Genomic DNA, 25,200 nt, shown 5'->3' with positions numbered 1-25,200 from the left:
CATAATTGGCAAGTTATTACATCAGCTTTTTTACATTAAAAAAACTAAATTATGACATTTCTGGCAGTTATTATGTTATTGGCTGTTACAACTGGCACATACAAATCCCTTTCTCCTCTGAGGCACAGATGTAGAACCATCAATTAAAGTAATCATTATCAACTACACCCTTGTTGTAGTGACTGTTGTGACTACTTTGTTGACGTCATGGGTTTTAGTGTGGTGGACAGTGGCTGAATTATGTTGTGGAAATCAGACAAGTGTGTGTCTATGTGTTTGTGTGAATGCACAATACACGCAGCTGCATTAGGCTATTTCCTCTATTTTATTTACAAACAAGAAATGCAATGCACAAAATGCAATGCATAAAATAAATATATTAGGTCTATCTGAAGGACTATTTTCTGGAGTATGTTTTTGAAGACTATTATTTCATTTTCCCAGTTACTATTCATTCATTACTTGAAGTTACAGTATTTTGAGGAATAGACCTGTGTGGACCTTGTCTTACCGCACACATCCTCTAGATGGCAGTTTCTTACCATCCAATCAATACAAAGTTTTGGGGAGAATAAATTAGGTTCAGATATAGTCATTGACTCTTTAAGTCAGAACAACAACAACAACAACAACAAAAATAAATATAATGTCAGATGAACAGTTTTCTAAGCCAAATTGATTTGATTGTCTTTGGCACTGCTATGTAGGCCTATTAGCTCTCTCTTTAGGTAGGCTACTGGATGTGCAAGCCTATGCAGCTAGTTTTGCTATTATTTAGTAGGCTATTTTTTTGCAGCTAAGTAAGCCTCCTCCTTAATTATATTTTTGTGTCATTGCTGTATTAAGTCTATTCATTTAATTATCAGACAGAATCGTGTGTTCTGTCCTGCCTTGTCCTCCTAACCCTATGGGAACAATGTTCAAGCATCTAATAATGACAATAAAAGGTTTCCATTTTTCTTAAGTATGTAGTTCAACTCATCAAGCATGAAAACGAATTTTGTCAAACAAGAGCTGTGCATCCCTAAACAACTCACAACCTTAAACCTTTTAATCCACGCATAGGCTATCCGATATTCTATCCAGGCTGCAAAAAATAAACTCGAAGACAGTTCCATGAAAGTAAAATCGCTTGAGATTAGACTGCTGCATTAATATGTGCAATATTAATGTAATTGATTGAGGCTATATGTACATTGGTAGCGGAAGGTTACATGAAGAACTGCTACTGACTGCTTTAGTGCAAAATAGGCTGGAGCTGAGCTTTATGCTTTCGGCTACATCTACCAACACTTCTCATTTTTGCTTGCACTTTGATAATCACCTATCTGCATTACTGGAATGGAGAAAATATGAAGGCGAGTAGTCTATTTGATCACACCCTTTGCAGAGTCCCTGTAGTTGACGCGATTGGGTGGCTCCTTCTCGGTAAAAGCTGACAAACAGACGTCATCTGTTTCCATGCCTGACTTCTTTGGCTCGTCTAAATGTCAATCATACTACACAATATGGCCGACGTTAAAATGCAGCACATCTTGTAAGTGGACCGAAGGGACAGGAATAGAATCAGCCGAAGTAAAGGTAATATCGTCTTTTATGGATAGCATGGGTAGCATGTACACACCACTTTACAAGGTTGCAGTGAAGGCATCCAGTGAGGAAAAACGAATGCGCTAGATTTTATGCTTGTTTTCCCATCCTTGTTAGCCCACAGCTGGTTAGCGCAGCTTGGTAGCCAACTGGCTAGCTATAACTTAGCAGTCATAGCTACGGTAACGTTAAGGGGTTGGAGCTTGGTTAGCTACCAAAAGGTTCAGCAGCAGAATAAACAAGCAGCCCTGTAGCTAGCTAATGTAAGCTAATCACCTGAAAGCCTGTGCACAGGTTAAGAACATTGACTGTGGAGTCACACACAGTACTATTTAGCTAATCCATACTTGAACGATAGACATTATATCTAGAACAGTCCAAACCTTTGGCTAACGTTAGTTTGCTAGGATAGCTAAATAATTTAATATGACAGCCATCCCGTGGGTGAACCATTATGTGAAGCTTTGGGTCAGTAGTGTCTGGCTTGGATAGCGACATCTTTGCTTGTCATTGTTGGTTCATCGACAGCATTAAGCACGAATGGCAGGCAAGAGTTAATATGTTGAGTGAACACGATTTGTGTCTCTCTGGTGGTATTGATGCCTGCAGGAGCAGATTGCTAGTAAGGTGTACGCTGTGCAAGTGCTTGCTCGGTTGCTCGCCATCTAGCAAGCTCAGTTGTCAGCTGCCATGCAATGAATAGATAAAAACGATTAGTCATTCTATGCGCTAAGTTCACATAATTGCACTTACATAAACACATAGCTAACGTTGTAGTTACAGTAGTTAGGTTACCACAGCAGGTCTTATTACTTTTACGTAGAAGCAGCAAGTTATCTAGCCCCTGAAGCAGTGGAAACGAAGTCACATTCAGGCTAGCAACAGCATTCTACATGATTATTATTAGTCTTGGTTACATTAAATGACCGATTTTGATCTGCCATATCTAGACGTGTTTTTGCCATTATAAACTTGAAAACGTGTTAATGCTTGTCTCTGTGCTAAAATTGACCTGTCTTGTGTAGGACAGGCTGCATTGGCAGCCAGGAGAGAAGGGGGAAAGATGCCATCTCCATCTTTTTCCTTGGATGCTCAGCTGCGTTTCCATGACAAATGGCTGAAGATAGATTTGCAGGTAAGATTATTTATTTTCATAACTATGACTAGGTATGTGTCATTATTTGAGAAGGAGATGCAACCTTGGTGACCATTTAGTTATAGCATTGAGGTTTGTTGAGATAATAACATGGTGACATTGCACTGTCCTTTATTTCCTTGTTACTTTAGACATAAGTGTCTATCCACATCAAAAAGAAAGACCGCCCAATAGCATAGCTTCATGTTGCAGATGCACTATTTGACATGTAGACTCAGTTGATACCTGAGATAACTGTTGCTTAACACAGATGCCCTTATCTTATGGTTTGCTTTCTTTGAAGCGAATCCGCATGATGAGGTTACAGTGATTGGTTCTTACGTTGTTTGCACAAACAGCCATGACTGATCCGGTTTTGCTCATTCACTGAAGCAGTCCATGAAGGCTCTGAAAATAATGATTCCGTTGACCCATCACAATATGGTCGGCATGCTTATGGAGAAGCTTGTTTCCATGGTAGTGAGAAGCACACAGTGCTCTTCATTGCTGGCCAGACTGTCACCATTGGAAAATCAGCCAAACAAATGTCTCTTTATACAGACTTGTTGACATCCAGCTGACGAGTTGTCAAGCTGCCCTCTTTACACAGTAGCAAAAAAAAACTAGCGCAACAAACCATTTAATCGGCGTCATGGAAATGTGAACATTCGAATGACTGGATTAAAAGTGCGCACCAACTTTATGGAGGACGAAAAAAATCATAGCACTCAAAAAGGTACCTGAGAAATATGTTTGTTGCCATGATGCTGGTTAACTTGGTAAATAAACAACACATTTTGGAGAATACAATCAGAACTTTGCCTGAATCTGCTGTACTTTTGATCATAATGTGAGATATCTTGATAGCCATGAGTGCAGGTGTCCCTCTGGGTACCGGAATAAACCAAAGCAGTGTCTGATCCATCCTATGTTTCATACACATGTGCTGGTGGAAGCTGTTGCTGAGAAGCCTACAGTATATTGAAAAACTTGAGTGGAAAGACTGACTGCCTTGTGCTTGGACAGAGGATAGGTTGCTGATTGCTTATTGCTTATTGCTGCCTGTTGAATAGCCTACTCACTGAGGCTGATTCTCTTGCCCGATGGCCAGTTTGTTAGCAAAGGCATGTTCACTATGTCAAGGCACACTGTCTCATTACGATATACTCAGTCCGCTACTTGGCAACCAGAGCCATATCTCATTCTCTCTAGAGCTATGATAAATATCATGCCTGCCTGTGAGCCTGTTTGCTCAGACATTTGACTCTATTGCTCAGAGACTCCATTAAATGTTTGTTTCCATATTTAAGATTCTCTAGATGCTGTCGTTGCACCACCCATAGGCGTACCAATATGGGTGTCATGTATAATGTTGACGATACTTGACACCCACTCTTGGAAAGTCACGGGTTACTTTTCTTTGTTTGTCAATAGTGCTTCTAGGCTGTATGATGGCATGAAGTGCCTGTCTGTGTTTATTGGAGAATGTTTGATGGTAAAATGTTTTGTGAAATGATCTGCAGTAATAATCTCTCAAAAGTCACATGAGCTGCTTGCTTTAGAGCTGACTTGACGATGTTACCCTTGGTAGTAAGTCGTTTTCCAGTATTGTCTCAGAGGTGCCTGAAGTCTCTTGAAAAACTGGTTGTTGAAGAACACATTGATTTCCCTGTTTTTCTGTGATTATTCTCTGAATGGCTATTGAGTAAGTAAGTCTAGTTTATGGGCTTGGCTCGACTACTGTAAGTTCTTCAACTACTGAAACGTGTGATGTTGGAAAGCTCTCCTCATAAAGACGTATTGCCGCTTGCCACTGCTGTCGTGCTCTTGCTGTGGTACCTCAATCCTAAGCATGCTCTCATTCTGTCTCAAACCTTCACTATTGCCTTCAGTATAAAATAACATCTGCAGTGTTAAGTTGGGACTGTTTTGGTGGTAAAAGCAAAGCTTGTCTGTCATAAGGTAATATTTTGTCTGTAGGTGCTATAGCACGTTGGCCTAGTCCGTCTATTGATGGAGTAAGCAACCAAAGAGGTTTTAGATCCAATCTGAAGAATTTGGCTATTGGCCTGTACAGTTTAACAAGTTGGAATTTCAAGGTTTACAGCTTGTTGGCTACTTAATGCTTTGGTCTTTCAATCTTTTCTGGCATTATTTCAGGGAGTCAGACTTCAGTCTTTTAAAGAGCATAATGTGAGCAGAATCGTAGTTTTATGCTGTCCTGGAAAAAAACAACTTGCAGTTGGCTAATGGTGATTCTCTGAGTCTGCAGTGCACTGCAGTGTCCTGCAGAATCATGTGATTAACATATTTCTTATTGTCTCAGTGCAAAGGTTCTCTCTTTACAAAATGTCCCCTTCTAGACTAGTGAATGCTTGAAGAGTGACCAGTGGACCATGATCGTCTTATCATGTCCGCTAAACTCATGTACACGTCTCATCGTGTCCGTTAAACTGAAACCAGCTATGAATCTCCCATCAGCCTCCAAAAGTCACTCCAAGCACCAATGCACACTACTGTGATGCTGCACAGATGGTCGGTTCCCCTGCTACAGTCTGAGTGAATTCAGAGTTAATTGTTTGAATGTTTGAATGGCACTGGCATAGTACACTGTACACTGTACACGGTGTTGTGTTGAGAAAGATGGGGGTCCTTTCTCAGTCAGAGTGCTCTGTTACTGGCCCGGTGAGAACAGCACAGGCGTATTTGAGGATTAGATTTAGGCCCATATCAGACAAGCTGTATGGGACGGATTACTGTTATGAGCTGAGCTCTGCAAGGAGGCTAAGGAGGTCTGCAAGGAGACTTTTTCAGGAAGTCTCGACCCATTTATGTATCTGTATATCTGTGTTTTATTAAGTCCAGTTGCTGTGTGATGTACTGTAGAATTATAGTGTGTGTGTGTGTGTAAATGTCACATGCGGAGAACGGTAAAGTCTCTTCAGTAAGCTATGCAGGAGCTTTTTTATGACTCTTTATGAGGCTATCTGAATGTTGTTTACTGTGATGTACTGTATCCCCCCCGGCGTTTTCAGAGTTCTTGTGATACCCCTCTCCCCTCCCCCCTCGTTGCCCTGTGTCATTTTTCATGGCTTGCGTTATATGAACTGTGTCCTGATTGTGAGATAAGGCTGGCTGACGGTGGCATCTGGCTCTCTGTGTTCCAGCGGGCCTTCTCTCCAGAGGGGCTCACGGAGATGTGGAACGAGATGGTGAAGGACGAGGAGATAGTCTTTGATGGAGAGGAGTCTGCTCACCCAGGTAAGAGAACTACATTGCCCACAATGCCCTGAGAATGCTTATGAGTATGATCTGCTCCCATCACCTCGAATCTTCCTGTGGTGAAGGACAACTTGAAAAACATGTTTGTTTGTTTTCAGACTTGAAATGCATGGTTTTTTTTTTGAGAGAGAGGTCACTTCAAGGCAAGTATTCCCTTGTGAATTCTAATTCTCTCTCTCTCTCTCTCTCTCTCTCTCTCTCTCCCCCTCTCCCGTCCCTCTTCTGTGGTTTCCTCAGAGGACTGTGCCGACTGCCTCGGCACCCAGAAGAAGGATGACTCCAACGACCGTGACAAGAAGGAGGACGAGGAGGCGGTGGCCTCGTCTGTCCATCACTCCATCATCGAGATGTGGGACTGGGGGCGGCAGCCAGGTGGGTGGAGGCTCTCGCCACTCTTGCATCATACCGCTGGCGGACGGGCGGGCGGGCGGTTGGGTGGGTGGGGTTTGGTGGGGCGTGGGTGCAGCTTTGGCACAGAAAGCGCTGAGTCGAGCTCGAGTGCTGATTCGGGGTTTCTGATTCTGTGATGACCTCCAACAGCGTGTACAGGTCATGTGCTTATGGACTAGAGAGCAAAAGCGCATCTCTCTCCCGTCAGATAATTGATGTAAATGCTGGATGTTGGGAAGACAAAGGAGAACACATGCGCACGCACGCACACACACACACACACACACACACACACACACACACACACACACACACACACACACACACACACATACACGCACACTCTCTCTCTGTTGAGATTGGATGATTGCTCTGGGTCCCGAATAGCAGGAGCCTCAGGTGGACAATCTCAGGGAATCGTCTTCACACAGACTGTGTGACCGCGCGTGTCAGTCTCGGCAGTGACTCCCGAAATATCCTGACCTGGTTCACGGGAGAGAGAATCTGCCTGACCCCTGCCTCCTTCCCCATGTGTTCTATCCCTCCTTCCCTCCATCTCTCTCTCCCTCTCTCACTCCATCCATCCCTCTCTCCCTCCCCCTCTCGCTCCATCCATCCCTCTCTCCCTCTCTCTCTCTCTCTCCCTCCCTCCCTCCCTCATCTCCTCTGTGCTGGGCTTTCACTTTCCGCTGGGTGTGTGCCTCTCGCCTCACGTGCCAAGAGACCTGCAACTGATACTTCTGGGCCACCACCGCTGCCGCCACGCCACGCCATCAGAGTTTCCATCACAATTTGCACGCCCGGCTCCTCATCTCCTCTTCTCGCCCGCAGCACCTGAGGGCCGGGGGGGCCTCTGCCAGGGCTATAAGCGGCCCAGTATTTGGCGGCGCGGGGGCACAGGGTGTCAGTGTTTGGGTACGCTGGCGTGAGAGGTGGCAGCTGCAGTTGTGTGGCACGAGCGTCCTGTGGCACGTGTTGGGCATGTGTGTGTGTGTGGCTCAAGTGTCCTGTCAGAGCAGTGTTAACAGAGTGTTTGTTTGTGTGCATCTGTTTGTCTGCATGTTGATCTGTGTGTGTGTGTGTGTGTGTGTGTGGTGTATGTGTGTGTATTTGTGTGTGTGGGGTGGGTAAAGGGTGTTATTTTTACCCCCCACTCTTCCCGCAATGCAGAGCTGCGTCGTCACCCAGGGATGTGTTTACATGCTGGCCTGGGTGGGGCCTCCTGCTCTCTTGCTGCCTGCCCCTGATAATCTGCTACGTGAGATAACCGTGCGTGTGTGTGTCTGTGTGTGTGTGTGTGTGTGTATGTGTCTGCGTGTATGGGGGTGCTCTGCTCATTGCACACTACAAGTCAGTCTCCTCGTGTTACACACACACACACAGTCACAGAGGTTCCAGGAAGGTTGAGCATTTGCGTGAGGTAGCAGGGCCACAGCTCAGGCCATAGCCAACATGGTGTTGATAGGCTTCCTGCTTATGCACACTGCTATGCCAAGCCTCAGCTCTGCAGGGCACACAGTTGTGTGTGTGTGTGTGGTGCTGACTATCCCTACTTGGTTTCAACCTTTGCCCTTTGGGTGTGCAAGATGGGCAAGCTGACGAACAATTGAAATGCCACCGGGGCAAACCAGCTTTGCCTCGAGTGTACCTCCTCAGGATTCCGCGAGCGAGGTGGAAACAGCGCGGCCACTCTTAACAGAGCAGGCCAGCAGGCCAGAGAGCCACAGAGTGGCCGTAGATTAGATCCATCATCTGGCTGCAACAGTCCAGACAGGATGCAGGGGCTAATAATTCTCCATTAAGCCGTAAAGTGCTCTCGTTCTCCCATCATTTTACCAACCACCCCACCCCATCTGAGCTTCCTGTGCCACAGGGGACAGAGTGCCTCTCTGTGTACTAGGGTGGTGGTGGTGGGGTCGGGGGTGGGGGTTGAGGTGTTGTGTGATGTATGGGCTGTGCGTGTGGTGGAGATAAGTCCGTTTGGGAGCGGGGGGGAAGAGGGGCACCGTGGCCAGTCATCAGGCCCCCGTCCAGGCCCTTCGTCATCGTGTGAGGTGCTGCAGGATGACCAGCAGAGCATGTGCTCCTTCTCTTATCAGCGCTGTGGAAGCTCGGCTTGATTTTTGTGAGCAGGAGTCTGTTGAAAAGGCAGTGAAGCTTGTGTATACATACACACACACACACCAGTGTATATGCACACTAGGGATTAACAGCTGTTGTAAGTAAGTGTGAACGTCACGACGCGCACCGCTCAGCATTTTTGGGCAGAACCTGTGAGATTTCGCGCAGACCAGCTGTAGTGTTTGTAAGAGCCTGTCAGACTGTTAGTGCTGACTCCAGGATAGGCTTACTGTCTGTGCAACGACATGAGCCTGTATGTCTATTCTTGCAAAACACACACACCCACACACCCACACACACACCTGGCCTTTTCATGAGCGCAGGGCTGTAGTAGGACCTGCGTGCTGACCTCGTCCAGGGCTGGAGGAGGCCGGCGATGGCTGGCTGGCTGGCTGGCTGGCCGACCAGTTGGTTGGTCGGCCTGCTCAGCTGGCTTACCCGCAGCTTAAGTGGATTTCAGTCCAGCTATTTTGGCTGGCCTGTCGTGTCTTATGGAGCCGTCATAGCCGGTCACGGCCAGGCCTCTCCGTGAACTCACGACAAGCCGAGACGGGCAGAGCGCTATGTGAGTCACATGGTCTGGTGTTGTGGCCTCCCGCCCATGGGCTGCCACATGTGTATGCATAATGTGGTAAACAACAGTGACTCATCCCAATTGAAATGCAAACTCTTTGGTCAGGGTCATTTTGGTCAGACTGTGCTTGGTATTATTTTTAGTATATTGGGGTGTAGAGGGAGTTGAGTTACAGAGAGCATGTTTAAGGGTTTTAGAATGAACAAAATTATGATCAATGCTTAAAGTAGCAGGACTGTATGTTTACTGTATAAACAGTGAAATTAATGAATTATATATGATAATGTAATGCTATCCATATTCTATGCACACCAAATGGACTTCTTACATACGTGTGTGTGTGTGTGTGCTCGCAGAGAACACAGAGCTGAAGGACTGTCTGATGGTGCTGGTGGATGACCAGCAGAAGCTGTCGTCGCTGACGGCCAAGAGCACGCTGTCGGCGCGGCGCCTGAGCCAGCGGCTGGTCATCCTGGAGCGCTACCTCATCTCGCTCACGCACAGCATGATGGACGAGAAGTACAAGGTGCGCTGGAAGAGCCCGCCCACCCCTCCCGTGCCCACCGTCGACAACAAGAGGTGAGCGTACACACACACACACACACACACACACACGCACGCACGCCACAACATTTTCTTCAGATTCTTTCACGTTGTCTACTTTTTAGAATGCCCTGTTCTTTTTTTTAACTGTTGCTCTGTTGCACTTTGAGATTGCCGTAATCTGAAGTGCAATACAAATAAAATGTATTTGTTATTATTGTTCCTTTGTTTCCCTCCTAGTGCACTTTGTTTAATTAAAGCCTATTAGGAATCATGGTCATTGTCCCGGTTACCCGCTTTGTGCTCGTAATGGCTGCTAACGTGTGGTCATTGGTGTGTCCACAGCACTCGGCCGGCCAGTAAAGGGGTGGAGGGCCTGGCTCGGGTGGGCTCCAGGGCGGCGCTTTCCTTCGCCTTCGCCTTCCTGCGCAGAGCCTGGAGGTCAGGTAAGAGGCGTTTCTAAAATTCACCTCAATACTTAGCCTGGAGGTCAGGTAAGAAGCGTGCCTAAAATTCTCCTCAATTCTTAGCCTGGAGGTCAGGTAAGAAGTGTCCTTAAAATGCCCCTCAATACTTAGCCTGCAGGTCAGGTAAGAAGTGTCCTTAAAATTCCCCTCAATTCTTAGCCTGGAGGTCAGGTAAGAAACGTCCTTAAAATGCCCCTGACTACTCAGCTTGGAGGAGGTCATATAAGAAGTGTGCCTAAAATGTGCCTCATAGCTCCTGAGGCCACTACTCACTACTAGCCTTCAGATACTCAGAGCCTGCTCACTCGTGTGCACACACACCCACACCCACACCACGTGGGGTTACACAGTCTGGAGGTCAGGCTAGCAACACATTCAAAAGCAACGCCTCTTTCAGTCCAGGCTTCAGTATTCACCGACTGCTGCTCCAACCAGCACCCTTTGATCACACGTACACACACAGACACACACAGACACACACAGACACAGACACACACAGACACACACAGACACACACAGACACAGACAGACAGACAGACAGACAGACAGACAGACAGACAGACAGACAGACAGACAGACAGACAGACAGACAGACAGACACACACACACACACACACACACACACCTCCCAGCAGTGCTTGTTCTGGCCAGTCCTCGGAGGCCCTGCGCTCTTTTCTGCACGACTGATTCTAGTCAGAGGCGTCCGTTCAGGAATTCTGCTGCGGTGGGTTCATTACACATGCAGTGTCCAGTGTGTAGGCGAATGAGCGAGTCGGGGATATTCTATAGCTGATGGTACACAATGCACATGTTTGATCAGTGTTGCTCACCAATGTTCCTGAGTATTGTTGTTCTGGCATTTTCTCTTTGGTGTTGGGCATCGTTCTTTATTCTGGAGGACTTTAATCATCAATAGGCAAATGGTCATGATCATCCAATCAGAACATATAGAACCGGTTGTGTGGTTGCCTCGCAACATTGCTCAAAAAGTTTCCTCATTGATCCTCGCCCCATTAGTAAGTCCTGGTACAAACAAGCAGACTTGTTATTTGCAGACTTGTTGCTATTTGTTGTTGTTTTGTTATGGTCAGGGCTTAGCTGTAAAATAGCTTAAGTAAATCTTGCATGCATATGGATGGTGCTGCTTATGAGTTAGTCATAATGTGTGTATGTATGTGAAGTGTGTGCCTGTGAGAGGCTACCAGTCACCTGTTCGCTAGCTAGACATGTGCCTCAGCCGGTGTGTGTGTGTCTGTGTGTGTCTGTGTGTGTCTGTGTGTGTCTGTGTGTGTCTGTGTGTGTCTGTGTGTGTGTGTATTGAAGAGGCGGTGTCTGAGCGGGTGCCCATCACCTGTTCATCCATAGGCTGCATAAAGCCCCCCCGCTGATGAGATTCGGAGGACCAAGAGCCATGGGGCACTGGGGATTATGTAACACGACTCTGTTTCATAACCTCTCCCCTATAGCCATATGGACATCAGAGCACCAGATAGGAGCAGAGATGAGGGGGAGTCTGTATGGATGAGCACGGAAGCCTTTGATGTTGGCAGCTATCTGTGGAAATTAGTTTTCATCTGTCAACGTCTGAATAAATGTGTGCTGATGTAATGATTTCATTAGAAAGCTTTGTAATATGACCTAAGCGGTTAGGGATCGGTGTGGTAGTATCTGCTCTTCCAATCACTGGGACTGATTATGTATTGATACAGTTATTGATTGGGAAAGCTTTGGATGTGTTTTTAGGAAAGGTCTGTGTGAGATCTAACCATCCTCCACATTGCAATTGCAGATACTAGGATACAACATGAGGACACTACCGGTACTTAAAACACATTGCTGGTGTGATTGTTGAGTTTTTGTCTTTTTCTAAATAAAAATGGAATCCAAACTGATTTGCAGTGAGCGCTCTATGCAGATGTTGTTGCTGGCAGAGAGCTGAGCTGTTGAGCGGTCGTAACTGGGTGTAGCTCAGTGGGGTTTGGGTGGGGGAGTTGGTCCTGTCTCGTCTCTCTCGCCGACCCCTCTGAAACATGAGCTGCCCTCCCTGACCCCTGGGCTGGGTTGGCTCGGCAGACAGACCCCCAGAGAGAGGGAGGGGAAGGAGAGAAGGAAGGGTGGGAAACCAGAAAGAAGACCAAGAGGAGAGAGAAAAAGAGAAATACAGTTCTGTTCGTTTACATTAGCATTGTTTACATTACGTTAACATTTGGTCATTTGGTAGGCTGTTCCAATACACATTCCACGTCAGTTAGAGGCTACCAAATGACGTAAGGCTCTCAAGCATCTCTTGTCCGTTTTATTTCATTTTGCTATAAACTGTTATGTTTTAATGCCATTATAAAGTTTATTGCTGCTACGTGTTATGGAAGTGTCTGCTAAGGAGCCGTAAGCATTTGGCTGTGCCAGAGCTAATCCACCTCCTCGGTCCCCTGTGGTCCACTGCAGGTGATGACGCTGACCTGTGCAGTGAGCTGCTTCAGGAGTCTCTGGACGCCCTGCGCGCCCTCCCAGAGGCCACTCTGTTTGACGAGGGCACCGTGTCGTCAGTTTGGCTGGAGGTCGTGGAGAGAGCCACCAAGTTCCTCAGGTCAGTGTCCCCCACACACACATACGGTACACAGGCAGACGCCAGGTTGAGCAGCTGTCAGCTCCGCTTTGGAATCACAAGTCCTGTTGTCTTCTAATGTGCTATTTAGATAAATATTTTATGGTTTATCTTCTCTGAACTTCTCTCTCTTTCTCTCTCTCTCCCCCTCTCACTGTGTGTGTGTGTGTGTGTGTGTGTCTGTGTGTGCGTCTGTGTGCGTCTGTGTGCGTCTCTGTGTGTGTGTGTGTGTGTGTGTGTGTGTGTGTGTGTGTGTGTGTGTGTGTGTGTGTGTGTGTGTGTGTGTGTGTGTGTGTGTGTGTGTGTGTGTGTGTGTGTGTGTGTGTGTGTGTGTGTGTGTGCGTGCAGTGATGTTCACAGCAGTGCCAGTGCCAAAGGCCCCAGCAACATTCCCCTGCAGGACCAGCACCTGGCCCTGGCCATCCTCCTGGAGCTGGCCGTGCAGAGGGGCACCCTCAGGTGAGACCGAGACGCACAGCAGAACACACCTGAGCAACACACACCTGCCTACTCACAGCAACACACACCTGAGCAACACACACCTGCCTACTCACAGCAACACACACCTGAGCAACACACACCTGCCTACTCACAGCAACACACACCTGAGCAACACACACCTGCCTACTCACAGCAACACACACCTGAGCAACACACACCTGCCTACTCACAACAACACACACCTTAGCAACACACACCTGGCCTCTCACAGCAGAGATTACTCAAACAGCACACACCTACATCCTCAAAGTCAGTACATCTCACCTTACAGCTGATGCTAACTGATGCACACGCCTAAACAGACACCTTAAAGTAGAGTCTTATTGGGCAGCACACATCTGCACACAGACACACTCATAGCTGATTCCAACTGGACAACACGCACTTGAACATGGTCACATTACAGCTGATTCCAGCTGGACATCACGCACTTGCCTACTTGGTCTATTTAACAAGGGGGACACACCTGAGAACACCTGCAATATACAGATACACACACACACACACACACACACACACACGCGTCTCATAGGATTCAAACTCCTGCTGTCCCCCACAGCCAGCTGCTGTCGGCGGTGCTCCTGCTGCTGCGCCTGTGGGACAACGGCACGCGGGAGATGGACAACGAGCGCTCCACGCAGGGCACCAGCGCCCCCCTGCTGCCCCTCCTCCAGCGTCTCCACAACATCCACAGCAGCAAGGAGGAGCCCGTCCCCGAGGAGGAGGTCGAGGTCAGCATCGCTCTCACACCCTTCATCATCACACCTTAGAGTCACATCGACATGGACCTGATGAAGCGCTTAGCGGAACGTGCTGTTCGTGCCAAAGAAAATCAAAAAAAAAAAAAAAAATAGTGATCAGTGCGGTGATTTTGATCTTTCACTTTTGGACTTTACTTACCTGCCTCATCTGCACCTGTATCACTAAAGGCTTGTGCAGAGGGACGCCATGGACTAAGAACATCTTTTCATTTAGCAGACGTGTCTTGCTATACATAGAAACTCAAGGTGATAATAGGGCAACTTTTTGAGTTATCCTGCTATGACTGGATTCTGATATTCTGATTGGATGATGTTGAAAAGCTGTGAAGTGATAATCAAAATTCTTCATGTACAAATGTGTTGCCCGATACCAATGGGAACTGGAGAGTTGTTTTTGGCTCGTCAGAAATTATGTGTTTTTCTGTCTGGGGGATTTCAGATTTGGCTCATAACGAGGCTGAATGAATATTGGAGTGATATGACTTTATTTGGTTCACTTATATCTCAACCAATAATACAGTATATTCAGTGCCTCCTCAGTCTTAATGTAAATGCACAGAGCAATATCTTGACGTTGTAGTGTGTTTGTTGTACGTAAGGCTGGTGAATGATGATAAGTGTTGTTCTGTGTTCATGTAAAGTAACCCGAGTCCAGTCTTTGACCTCTTCTGACACCTCTGCTCTGACTTCCTCAGATCCTGTCCGCTCCTCTGAGCCCTAACGAGAGCTTCCTGCGCTACCTGACTCTGCCTCAGGACAACGACCTGGCCATCGACCTGCGGCAGACAGCCGTGGTCATCATGGCCCACCTGGACCGCCTGGCCGCCCCTTGCAGCCCCCCTCAGTGCAGCTCCCCCACATCCAGCAAGGTACCTCTCTTAGCCACTGCACCTCAGCTCTCACCACCGCATGGCCTCTATACAGCAGCTTTAGGTTCCATATACGCTGAGCTGTATGCACTCATACACACACGGAGCCTATAGATAGAGCAATGTATAGCAGCTCTATTACAGAGCAGCTACAGTATGGCTCTTTTTATACCCTGACCCGTATCAAAGATCATTAAGGGCGGAGCAAGATACTTCATGAGAAGCCACTTCCTGGAACCCGAATCGCAAGAGGGAGGGGGGGCAAAATCCCTCTTTATGCAGAGCTGCTCCATTGAAGTCTATGGACATGACACGCATGACACACCCCCTTTATGCAGAGGAAGTGATCCCCGTTTTGCGCCCATAGACATGAACGACAACAACGTATCTTGCTCCGCCTTAAGGATCTTTGCCCGTATGCACTGTACTTATGTTATTGATGTGCTGCTAAGTATGCTAGGAGCATTAGCATTTTGCTTTGTCAACAGTATCAGTAGAGCCTTTTTTAACGATTAGCATTTTATGCAAAACAAGCAAGTAAAAGAAGGTGATGATTTAAAGCAGTATATCAAGGAAAGAAAAAACATCAGAAACTGATATGAGGGTAAAATTGTACTATTATGTCATGCTGTCTTTTAAAATCATCTTTTTAAGATGTTTGGTGATACTTACTTGAAGCTGTCGTTTTTAGCTTGTTAAAATGTGAAGGCCTTTTCCAGTGCATACTATTCACCACCCCCTCCCTTGAAAACAATCTCTGTGATCTTTCTCTGTTTGTGCAGTTATGCTCTAGCAAGTCTTTGTGATTGCCAAATAGACTGTGATATACTTGTCAAAGCATAGTGCATGCATTGACCTAATGCATGTTGTCAGTGGCTTTGCTAACATCACTCTCTCTGTCTCTGTCGGCCCTGCTGGAGGACCATGGAAACATTCAGGTATTTTTTTTTTTCTTCTTCACTTGATTTTGTGCTTCAGTCAGTGTATCTGTGACATAAGACAGGACCGCAGTAAAGCTCTCATTTTAGCGCAGATTCCAGCTCCTTACCGTTGAGAGAGCCTCCTTCTCTCCCTCCCTCCCTCCCTCCATCTTTCCTTCCCTCCCTTTGTCCCTCCCTCCCTGTGGACTGCCTGGGGGGGAGAGATGCTGTGGTAACAGTGGGGGTGGCCTCATTGCTCAGTCTCAGAATCCCAAGTGCAGACTCCGGCTTCAGATTCGCTCCCAGCACGGCAGTACTGTCTTCCCCACCAAAGGAGAAACTCGTGACTTGTAGGAGCGCACGCAGGGACGTGTAACCTAGATGACATTTCCCAAATCTGACTTCACAACAGTGAAGCTCTCTTTGGGTACAGCAAGCAGAATATTGTAAAATATTAATGAGTGTGCCCACAGTTATCAAACATTCATTTAACCACTTACTTACTACCTCTTTTTTGTGACGGTTTCTAAAATGCCTGTCTGTATTTTTATGTATTTTGCTATCATGGATACACATTTTGGCACATTTGACTTTGCCAGTCCATCTCAATAAGGGGCTGTACAGCACCTTGGGACTTTTATTGTGATGGTTTTGGAGGGCATGTTTGATGGAGTGTGTTACGTAAGGCAACAGTGGCCTGTGCTGACCTCCCCTGAAAGCTTTTGATAACTGCTCCCACTGGGGAGTCTGGCCCATAAAGAATTCATTCTTCCCAGCCAGCCCGCCAGCCAGCCATTCAAGCCGCTCTCCACTTTATAAATGGGCAGCGAATGCTTACCCCCCCCCCCCTCCGGCTATGATGTTACAGGAACCAGGCCTGAAATAACAGGGGGTATCAAAGGGGCTTGTCTCCGAGATTTTTCCTCATGTCTCAGGAAGAGGACTCCTACTATTCAGTCAGAGTGGATTTCACGTCTTGTCCTTGCTTGTTGTTGACCAAACGCTCCAAATATAAAATTCATTGTAGATTTCATGTCTTGTCCTTACTTGTCAACGAAATGTCCTAAATAGACCCCATATCCCCTCCAGTCACAGTTACCCAGCATTGCATGTTCAGTCTGAGACGGCATTAACCAAATATAATCACTCTCTGCATCAATCTGTGTGGTATATGTGAAGATGTTAAAATTATGTCTAAAACAATTCCATTGCTATGACAACATTTCATGTATTTGTATTCATGGCTCCCTTGCCACAGGTGTATGAAATCAAGCACTTAGAATACACCTGTGGAAAGGGACCTGATGAAACCCATGAATAGTCATTATTACCGTAATTTCCCAATTGATTTTGTACAATTTCTTCAGCTATGAGGTTGATACACGTGGGTAGTTAAAATGGTATTGGTATAGTTTTGTTTCTTTTAGCTTGCCTCAAACAGTGTTCTGCGGCTTATACACAATGTGGCTAATACACAGGAAATGACTGTGGTGGTGGTGTACTGATTTATTGGATACCTACTGTTGTGATCTGATGAGTGTTCTACCGTGCTGTTTGTCTCTGTAGGGCACCCTTCAGGAGGTGATCGGCTGGGGCCTGCTGGGCTGGAAGCCCTATGCCAACGTGAACGGCCCTATCCAATGCAAGGCCCTGTCCAACCTGGGGGTGAGTCAGATCGTCTGCTCCGAGAAGGGCTTCCTCATCCTGTCCAGCACCGGGGCCGTCTACACCCAGAACTACAAGAGCACCACCCTGGTAAGTTAATCCTGGTAGGAGGGTGATCCTTCATATCAGGCACTACATTGATCACAATCATTGGAAACGTGTATGTTGTCATCACTGTATCTACTATCCACCATAGGTAGTTCATATTGCCCCCCCCCATCCTTCTTTACAAAGACATTCATGTTTCCTGTTATGCCGCGTGGACCGCTCCGGCCTACTGTTAGGAATGACCCTGTTTGATTGTGTGTTATTGGATGCTGAGTGTATTGCGTTTACCCCATAGGCTCCCATCCTAGTTCACGCCTTGTCATCGCGGAAGATCGTGAAGCTGGCTGGCCACCCAGACGGCCTACACTACCTGGCCCTGTCGGCCAACGGCGAGGTCTTCTCCTGGGGCTGTGGAGACGGAGGGCGTCTGGGCCACGGAGACAACACGTACGACCCACTTGCTCACTTAGCTTCCTTCATGCCCAGTGGCCATTTTGTGCAGTAGGATGAATTGATGTCAGATCACTGCCTTTTTGTGACCATCTATCCATTGTTGTATCTCATAATGGATGCAGTCGGGTGCGTAATCCACCTTGTAGTCAAGATGGCGTGCGTAATCGACTCTGACAACTGACATGACTCAACATGACATCACGATCACTTGTTATAAATTGTTTATTATCTCTATTAAGAAAATTTGCTGTCATCGTTGACATGAAATGGCATAGCTGGGTTGCTGGTGTGGTACACGAGTCCGATGTGTGTAATGTCTCACCTGGTGCTACAGGTACCTGGAGGAGCCCACCATGATCGCGGCGTTTGCAGGCAAGCCTGCAGGGAAGCACGTGGTGCACGTCGCCTGTGGAAGCACTTACAGCGCCGCCATCACCGCCGATGGAGAGCTGTACACATGGGGCCGCGGCAACTACGGCCGCTTGGGCCATGGTGGGTAACACACGCACGAACGCACACACACACACACACACACACACATACACAAAATGCAAATGCATTTAAATATCAATACTTTTTTTTTAGATACACATATCATAGGATCAATGCTAGACAAATTATTTGTCTGCTCGAAGCGAACGTCGCCCGTCCTCCTGCAGGTTGTGTTTCAGTAGAGCGCCAGCACACCTGTTACCTATAATCAATCACACCGATACCGAGTTAGCGCGAGAAACCAGCGGAGGCGCTCTTCCCGCTCAGCTCCCAAAGTGAATTAAGAACCCTGCAGCCTCGATCTAGGAGCAGGAGATTGGGTTTCTCTGCTGCGCAGCACCTTGTCCTTCTTGACTTTTTAAAAAAAAAGTATTTTTGGGGCTTTTTATGCCTTTTAGTGTGGAGAATGACAGGAAGTGAATGGGAGAGAGGGTCGGGGTGGGATCCGGAAAGGACCACGGGGTCCTTCTTGACTTTTGACTTTGTTGAATCCAACCAACACAGTAATGCATTAAAACTAAGGACTTAGGCCAGACACAATGAGAGTATGGATGAGACTGAGATTGAGATTGGGGGCCAGTCTGCATTGAGGTCTTCAGGTTCTGACCGCTCTGGTCCATCTGCCCGCAGGCTCCAGTGAGGACCAGACCACCCCCATGCTGGTGACCGCACTCAAGGGCCTGAAGGTGCTGGACGTGGCCTGTGGCAGCGGGGACGCACAGACTCTCTGTGTGACGGAGAACGGTAAACAAACACCGCCATCACCCCTCACACACGAGGGAATCCTTACGCTATAAATATGGAGGTCTGGCTCTAGGCCATGAGACTATTCCAGGAGGAGTTCTAGAAAACAAGTTTGTATGATGTTACCGAATAATAAATGGTAGAAAACGTGAAACATTGTAATTGAAATGTCACGTTCGTTACCCTATGTTTTTGGTCATTGATTAGATGAAATGTAGAAGTTAATCGATTTTAGTTGTGTAAAACCAGGTAAACGTTTTTTTGAGTATCTCTGGTCTGACTCCTCTTCCTGGTTGTGTGACCGCAGGCCAGGTGTGGTCATGGGGGGACGGCGACTACGGGAAGCTGGGCCGCGGCGGGAGCGACGGCTGCAAGACGCCCAAGCTGGTGGAGAAGCTCCAGGACCTGGACATCGTGAAGGTGTGCTGCGGCAGCCAGTTCTCCGTGGCCCTCACCAAAGACGGCCAGGTGTACACCTGGGGCAAGGGAGACAACCAGAGGCTGGGCCACGGCACCGACGAGCACGTCCGCTACCCAAAACTGCTGGACAGTCTACAGGGTCAGCTTACAAGTAACACCACCCTTGCTCTCAATTGCTTGATTTGATTTGATTTGATTGGTTGATTTGTTGATTTGCTTTGTATTTTCCTGTTTACATTGTATTGTATGTTGTGTGTGGTGTCTTAAGCTGCTAGGACCTTGAATTTCCCCTTGGGGATCAATAAAGTATCTATCTATCTATATATCTATCTATCTATCTATGTATCTATCTATCTATCTGCCCATACAACATTATATAGTATTGTCTATGCTTGGACAGTGTGTTAGGGTGCACATTTTGATGATTTTCATTAGTTCACATTAACCCACATTCACATTAAGAGAAATGGTAAGTGTCAGTGTACAGTGTTGGTTAGCTGAAACGGTTGATTGCTGGTGTCATTTCAATCCCCTGCATTGAATCAAGCAGGTGTGCTTTTCTGCCAGGTGTTGTGTCCTGTGCGTAACCTTGGTCCCCCCGTGCCGGTGTGTTCACAGGTAAAAAGGTGGTGGACATCGCGGTGGGCTCCACCCACTGCCTGGCGCTCACCGAGGACGGCGAGGTGCACAGCTGGGGCAGCAACGACAAGCTGCAGCACTTTGACACGCTCTTCTCCAACAAGAAGCAGCCCAAGGCCCTGCCCGGCCTCAACGCCAAACACATCGTGTGCATCGCCTGCGGGCCCGGACAGGTACGCCTCACCTGGCCCACTCGCCTTTTTGGTTACCACGCAGGGTATTCAGATACGCACAGGAGCGGTATTAAATCCATTGTGCTGTAGGAAGGGGATTTCCCACAGTGTCAGTGTCCACCAAGTTATCTGATCTAAGCTGATCTGCCACCAAGCCTATTTAACATGCGGCAGGACACACACAGCCACAAGGCGCCGTTGGCCGGTGGCAGTTGCAAATGCGCCACATGTTGTACCCAGGATCCGCAACGGCCTTCCTCCACGTGTACCATGTGTTCTACCAGAAGCCTGAACGTCCAAAAAAAGCAACAAAAACAAAATCACCAACAAAGCAACTTTTGTGCCTTCATCAGCATTTCCTTGGGGGCGTCAAGCAGGCTTCGTCCTTCATCTGTGTTTTGTTGACTTAGGAAAATGGATAACTGACTTTATGAATAACTAAACTCTGGGTGTTTTGCCATCTAATGATAAGCTTATCTAATGATAATAATCATCTCATTTTCATTGAATGCTTTTGAGTATAGCACAATGCCTTCAGTGTCATTATAATTGTTCATATGAAATATGTACACTCAAGTAAATCAATGAAAATTGAAATTGAAGTTGATTGTTTAGAACTGTCACGTGAGGAGAAGTAATAGTGTGTGTGTGTGTGTGTGTGTGTGTGTGTGTGTGTGTGTGTGTTCAGAGCTTTGCGTGGTCGTCCTGCTCGGAGTGGTCCGTGGGTCTGCGCGTGCCCTTCGTGGTGGACGTGTGCCCGATGACCTTTGAGCAGCTGGACCTGCTGCTGCGCCAGGTGAGCGAGGGCATGGACGGCAGCTCCGACTGGCCCCCGCCGCAGGAGAAGGAGTGCATGGTGGTGGCCACTCTCAACCTGCTACGCCTACAGGTGAGGAACACACACACACACACACACACACACACACACACACACACACACACGAGAATTGCGTGATGACCGACAGTACACATGAGCCATACACATACACATACATACACACACACACACACACACACACACACACACAAGAATTGCGTGATGACTGACAGAACACATGAACCACACACACACACACACACGAGAATTGCGTGATGACCGACAGAACACATGACCCATACACATACACATACATACACACACACACACACACACACACAAGAATTGCGTGATGACTGACAGAACACATGAACCACATACACACACACACACACACACACACACACACACACACACACACAAGAATTGCGTGATGACCGACAGAACACATGAACCACACATCACTCGCAAACACAGCATTGCCACACTAGAAAATGCTCTGGAAAGATTAGAGATGGGATAATTTCCTTTGAATCGCACAAAGATGGCTTCTGGTGCTATATTTAGACGCCTTGCATTCCTCGCGAATACCAGACAGAGGTTGACTTTCCATGGCAGTATCGTGATATTTATTTTGGCACGAGGAATGGGGAATAAGAACGTTATGCTGCATGCCACTGCCTGGAAGATGTCAACTCTGTGTTTGTGATGATGCCAAATGAATCTTAATGTGTGTGTTCTCCGTCTCCCTCTCTGTTCTCCTCCTCCTCTTCCTCTCTCCATTCTTTCCTTTCATTCTTCCACTCGCTCTCTCTACCCATTCTTTGTTCTACCTCTCCTTGCTCCTCTCTCTCACTCACTCACTCTCCTCCCTCCTCACATCTTCTCTCTCTCTCTCCCACTCTCCTTTCCTCCTTGCATCTTTTCTCTCTTCCTCCCTCTCTCTATACCCATATTTGTTCTACCCATTCTTTGTTCTTCCTCTCTACCTCTCTCTTCCTCAATCACTCTCTCTACCACTCACTCTACCTCCCTCCTCGCATCTTCTCTCTCTCTCTCCCCCCTTCGCTTCTCTCTATTCCTCCCTCCCTCTCTCTTGCTCTCTCTCACTCCCACTCTCCCTCCCTGCTTTTATCTTTTCTCTCTTCCCCCCCTCCCCCTTCGCTCTTCTCTCCCCTCCCTGCGTGTGTCTCTGCAGCTCCATGCGGCCATCAGTAACCAGGTGGACCCTGAGGAGCTGGGGCTGGGGCTGGGCAGCGGGCTGCTCAACAACCTCAAGCAGACGGTGGTGACGCTGGCCAGCAACGCCGGCGTGCTCAACTCGGTGCAGGCGGCCGCGCAGGCCGTGCTGCAGAGCGGCTGGTCGGTGCTGCTGCCCACCGCCGAGGAGCGGGCCCGCGCACTGTCCTCTCTGCTGCCCAGTGCAGGTCAGTGTTACGGTTATGGTTATAGCTATGGGTTATAGCTGTGGTTATGGCTATGGGATTTGGCAGATGCTTTTGTCCAAAGTGTCATACAAATGAAAGCAACACAATAGTTAGGTAGGTAATACCACTGATAAACAACAATGGCAATTCAATAAAAAATAAGCACCAGCAGCACAATTAGAGCCTGAAGTGGACATGCATTGGGTCTGTCATTGACGGTGTAGTGGAACTGGTGCTGATAAGGTGCTAAGGGCCATAGAATCAGAATCCATGTTGTTGTGTTCCATAAAGGAGCAGTCGCCAGTTCTAATCCCATTGATTATATACTGAAATATAGCAAATCGCTCCTCACATTCTAGCTGTCTGTCCAGCATATTTGTGCTCTATATAACTACTGTATGATGCCCGTAATCTTGGCTCTGTAATCGGAACCAAACATGGTGCCTCCAGCTTGGAGAAACATAATGTCTGCTCTTTGAATTCCTCTTCTGTCTTCCACATTTTGGTGTCAGTGTGCTTATTCTACCTCTCTAGCCACCACACACTCCCGCTGCTCCTGTAGTCTGGCACGGCATGCACAACTTTGATTTTACACACTGACCCATTCCTTATGCACTTCTTGAATGATAAATGAGGACATTACTGCGCATGACGAGCAAAGAATACAAATTGATGTATGTGTGTGTGTGTGTCCAGTGTCAGGGAACGAGATGAGTGTGAGTCCCGGCCGGCGGTTCATGATCGACCTGCTGGTCAGCAGCCTGATGGCGGACGGGGGTCTCGAGTCCGCGCTCAACGCGGCCATCACCGCTGAGATCCAGGTCAGTGGGACAGTCACCTACAGCCTCCTCCGGTCACAACCCTCCTCTGACAGTAGACAGAAGCAGCTCTTCAGAGAAGCCCAGAGCTCAGATGCTCTCCATGGGTTAAGGCTCAGCTGTACTATTCAGCACCCCACTGACAACATGTCAAGGGCCAAGGCCTCATGAAGCCTCTTGGTCCTGTAACCGTGTGTCCATCAGAACCATATCCACATTCATGTTCTCTTAGCACTCTTCCACCATGAAGAATAGTACCTGTAGTAGTCTTTTAGGCTTTTGGAATGTTCCTCGTCCTGTGTCACAGAACCTTCATTTCCACATGCTGAATTGCATGTGTATCAATTCAAGCGTAGGATGTTGCACATGTCTTGCAGCACTTCTTTACCCGGTTGAGTTGACATGCTGATCTCTCTCTCTCTCTCTTCTCTCTTTCTCTCTCTCTCTCTCTCCTCTCTCTTTCTCTCTTCTCTCTTTCTCTCTCTCTTTCTCTCTCTCTTTCTCTCTCTCTCTCTTCTCTCTATCCCTCTCTCCTCTCTCTCTCTCTCTCTTCTCTCTTTCTCTCTCTCTCTCTCCTCTCTCTTTCTCTCTCTTTCTCTCTCTTGCTCTCTTCTCTCTTTCTCTCTCTCTTCTCTCTATCTCTCTCTCTCTTTTCTCTCCTCTCCTCTCTCTCTCTCTCGCTCTCTCTGTCTCTCCGCAGGACATTGAGGCGAAGAAAGAGGAACAGAAGGAGAAGGAGATTGACGAGCAGGAGGCCAACGCCTCCACCATGCACCGCTGCCGCACCACCCTGGACAAGGACCTCATCAACACGGGCATCTACGAGTCGGCCAGCAAGCAGAGCCTGCCCCTGGTGCAGCTGGTCCAGCAATTACTCAGGTGGCTAAATTTACCCCCCCACGGGATGGGATGGGAGGGAAGGGGATCTGCCCCGAGTGTGGATAGACAGGGCATTATTTCTGGACTGGTGACAACCTGTCCCAGATAGTCTCTTGGGAGTAGGATTCAGTTAACATTTCCTGATGAGAAGCACTTTGAGTTGCACTCATCTATATGATGAAAATAAATATGATTTATTTGTTTGTTGGTTTGTTTGTTATTTATTGCTAGTGAGTCTGTCTTGGCGTATAATATTGATTTTACGCTCGAGATTATCTGACTGTACAGAAACTGGTTGACTTGTTGCATCACTCACATGCGCTCTGCAAGTTTTTTCAGAAATAGTTTTTTTTCTTTTCCCATCAAAGAAGCACTGTGCTTGAGTCTTCATGCAGGACTGAAAGTTCCCAGGCACTGTGCCGAGATTGACGTGGACCGTTTAAGATTTTAATATAGACAATTTTACAGCAATTAATCACAGTTTTGAACAGAAATCCCCATTGCTTTTACGCCCCTATGCGTGGCATTAAGTCCTGATCCCAATTGGCTAATTTTTCGTGTGTGTGTCTGTGTGTGTGTCTGTGTGTGTGTCTGTGTGTGTGTCTGTGTGTGTGTGTGTGTGTGTGTGTGTGTGTGCTGCAGGAACATTGCCTCGCAGACCATAGCGCGGCTGAAGGAGGTGGCGCGGCGGATCTCCAACTGCCAGGACACGGAGCATGTGAGCAAGGAGCGCTCGGCGTCCCTGGACCTGCTGCTGCGCTTCCAGAGGCTGCTCGTCTGCAAGCTCTACGTGGGGGTCAGCGGCAGCACCGGCGTGGGCGGATACAGTGAGTGTCCGGCGGCGGTCTGCGCGCGCACGCATCGCAC

The 25,200-nt window shown here is 47.6% G+C and overlaps 1 protein-coding gene across 14 annotated transcripts in view; it reads left to right on the top strand.

The window, feature by feature from the left end:
• Positions 1–1,506: 1,506 nt before the first annotated feature.
• The window catches only part of herc2 (HECT and RLD domain containing E3 ubiquitin protein ligase 2), an 81,340-nt gene continuing 57,646 nt past the window's right edge, over positions 1,507–25,200 (top strand). For 8 of the 14 annotated variants that reach the window (XM_062556374.1, XM_062556369.1, XM_062556380.1 and 5 more), the window contains exons 1-22: positions 1,507–1,581; positions 2,616–2,725; positions 5,893–5,986; positions 6,245–6,379; positions 9,449–9,671; positions 9,981–10,081; positions 12,548–12,689; positions 13,056–13,166; positions 13,768–13,939; positions 14,665–14,839; positions 15,757–15,776; positions 17,325–17,513; positions 17,767–17,918; positions 18,259–18,416; positions 19,047–19,160; positions 19,468–19,731; positions 20,199–20,392; positions 21,081–21,281; positions 22,408–22,636; positions 23,333–23,457; positions 24,155–24,333; positions 24,976–25,160. In XM_062556374.1, the coding sequence (XP_062412358.1) occupies positions 2,654–2,725; positions 5,893–5,986; positions 6,245–6,379; positions 9,449–9,671; positions 9,981–10,081; positions 12,548–12,689; positions 13,056–13,166; positions 13,768–13,939; positions 14,665–14,839; positions 15,757–15,776; positions 17,325–17,513; positions 17,767–17,918; positions 18,259–18,416; positions 19,047–19,160; positions 19,468–19,731; positions 20,199–20,392; positions 21,081–21,281; positions 22,408–22,636; positions 23,333–23,457; positions 24,155–24,333; positions 24,976–25,160 (3,235 nt within the window). In that variant the 5' untranslated portion in view covers positions 1,507–1,581; positions 2,616–2,653. The remainder of the gene's footprint in view (positions 1,582–2,615; positions 2,726–5,892; positions 5,987–6,244; positions 6,380–9,448; positions 9,672–9,980; positions 10,082–12,547; positions 12,690–13,055; positions 13,167–13,767; positions 13,940–14,664; positions 14,840–15,756; positions 15,777–17,324; positions 17,514–17,766; positions 17,919–18,258; positions 18,417–19,046; positions 19,161–19,467; positions 19,732–20,198; positions 20,393–21,080; positions 21,282–22,407; positions 22,637–23,332; positions 23,458–24,154; positions 24,334–24,975; positions 25,161–25,200) is intronic. The other 6 variants (XM_062556381.1, XM_062556377.1, XM_062556370.1 and 3 more) reach the window with 5 other exon arrangements.

This window comes from Sardina pilchardus, chromosome 15 (assembly GCF_963854185.1).
Source record: "Sardina pilchardus chromosome 15, fSarPil1.1, whole genome shotgun sequence".
Classification (NCBI taxonomy): domain Eukaryota; kingdom Metazoa; phylum Chordata; class Actinopteri; order Clupeiformes; family Clupeidae; genus Sardina; species Sardina pilchardus.
The sequence above is the reverse complement of the archived record's forward strand: the minus strand, read 5'-3'. Positions and strand labels throughout refer to the sequence as shown.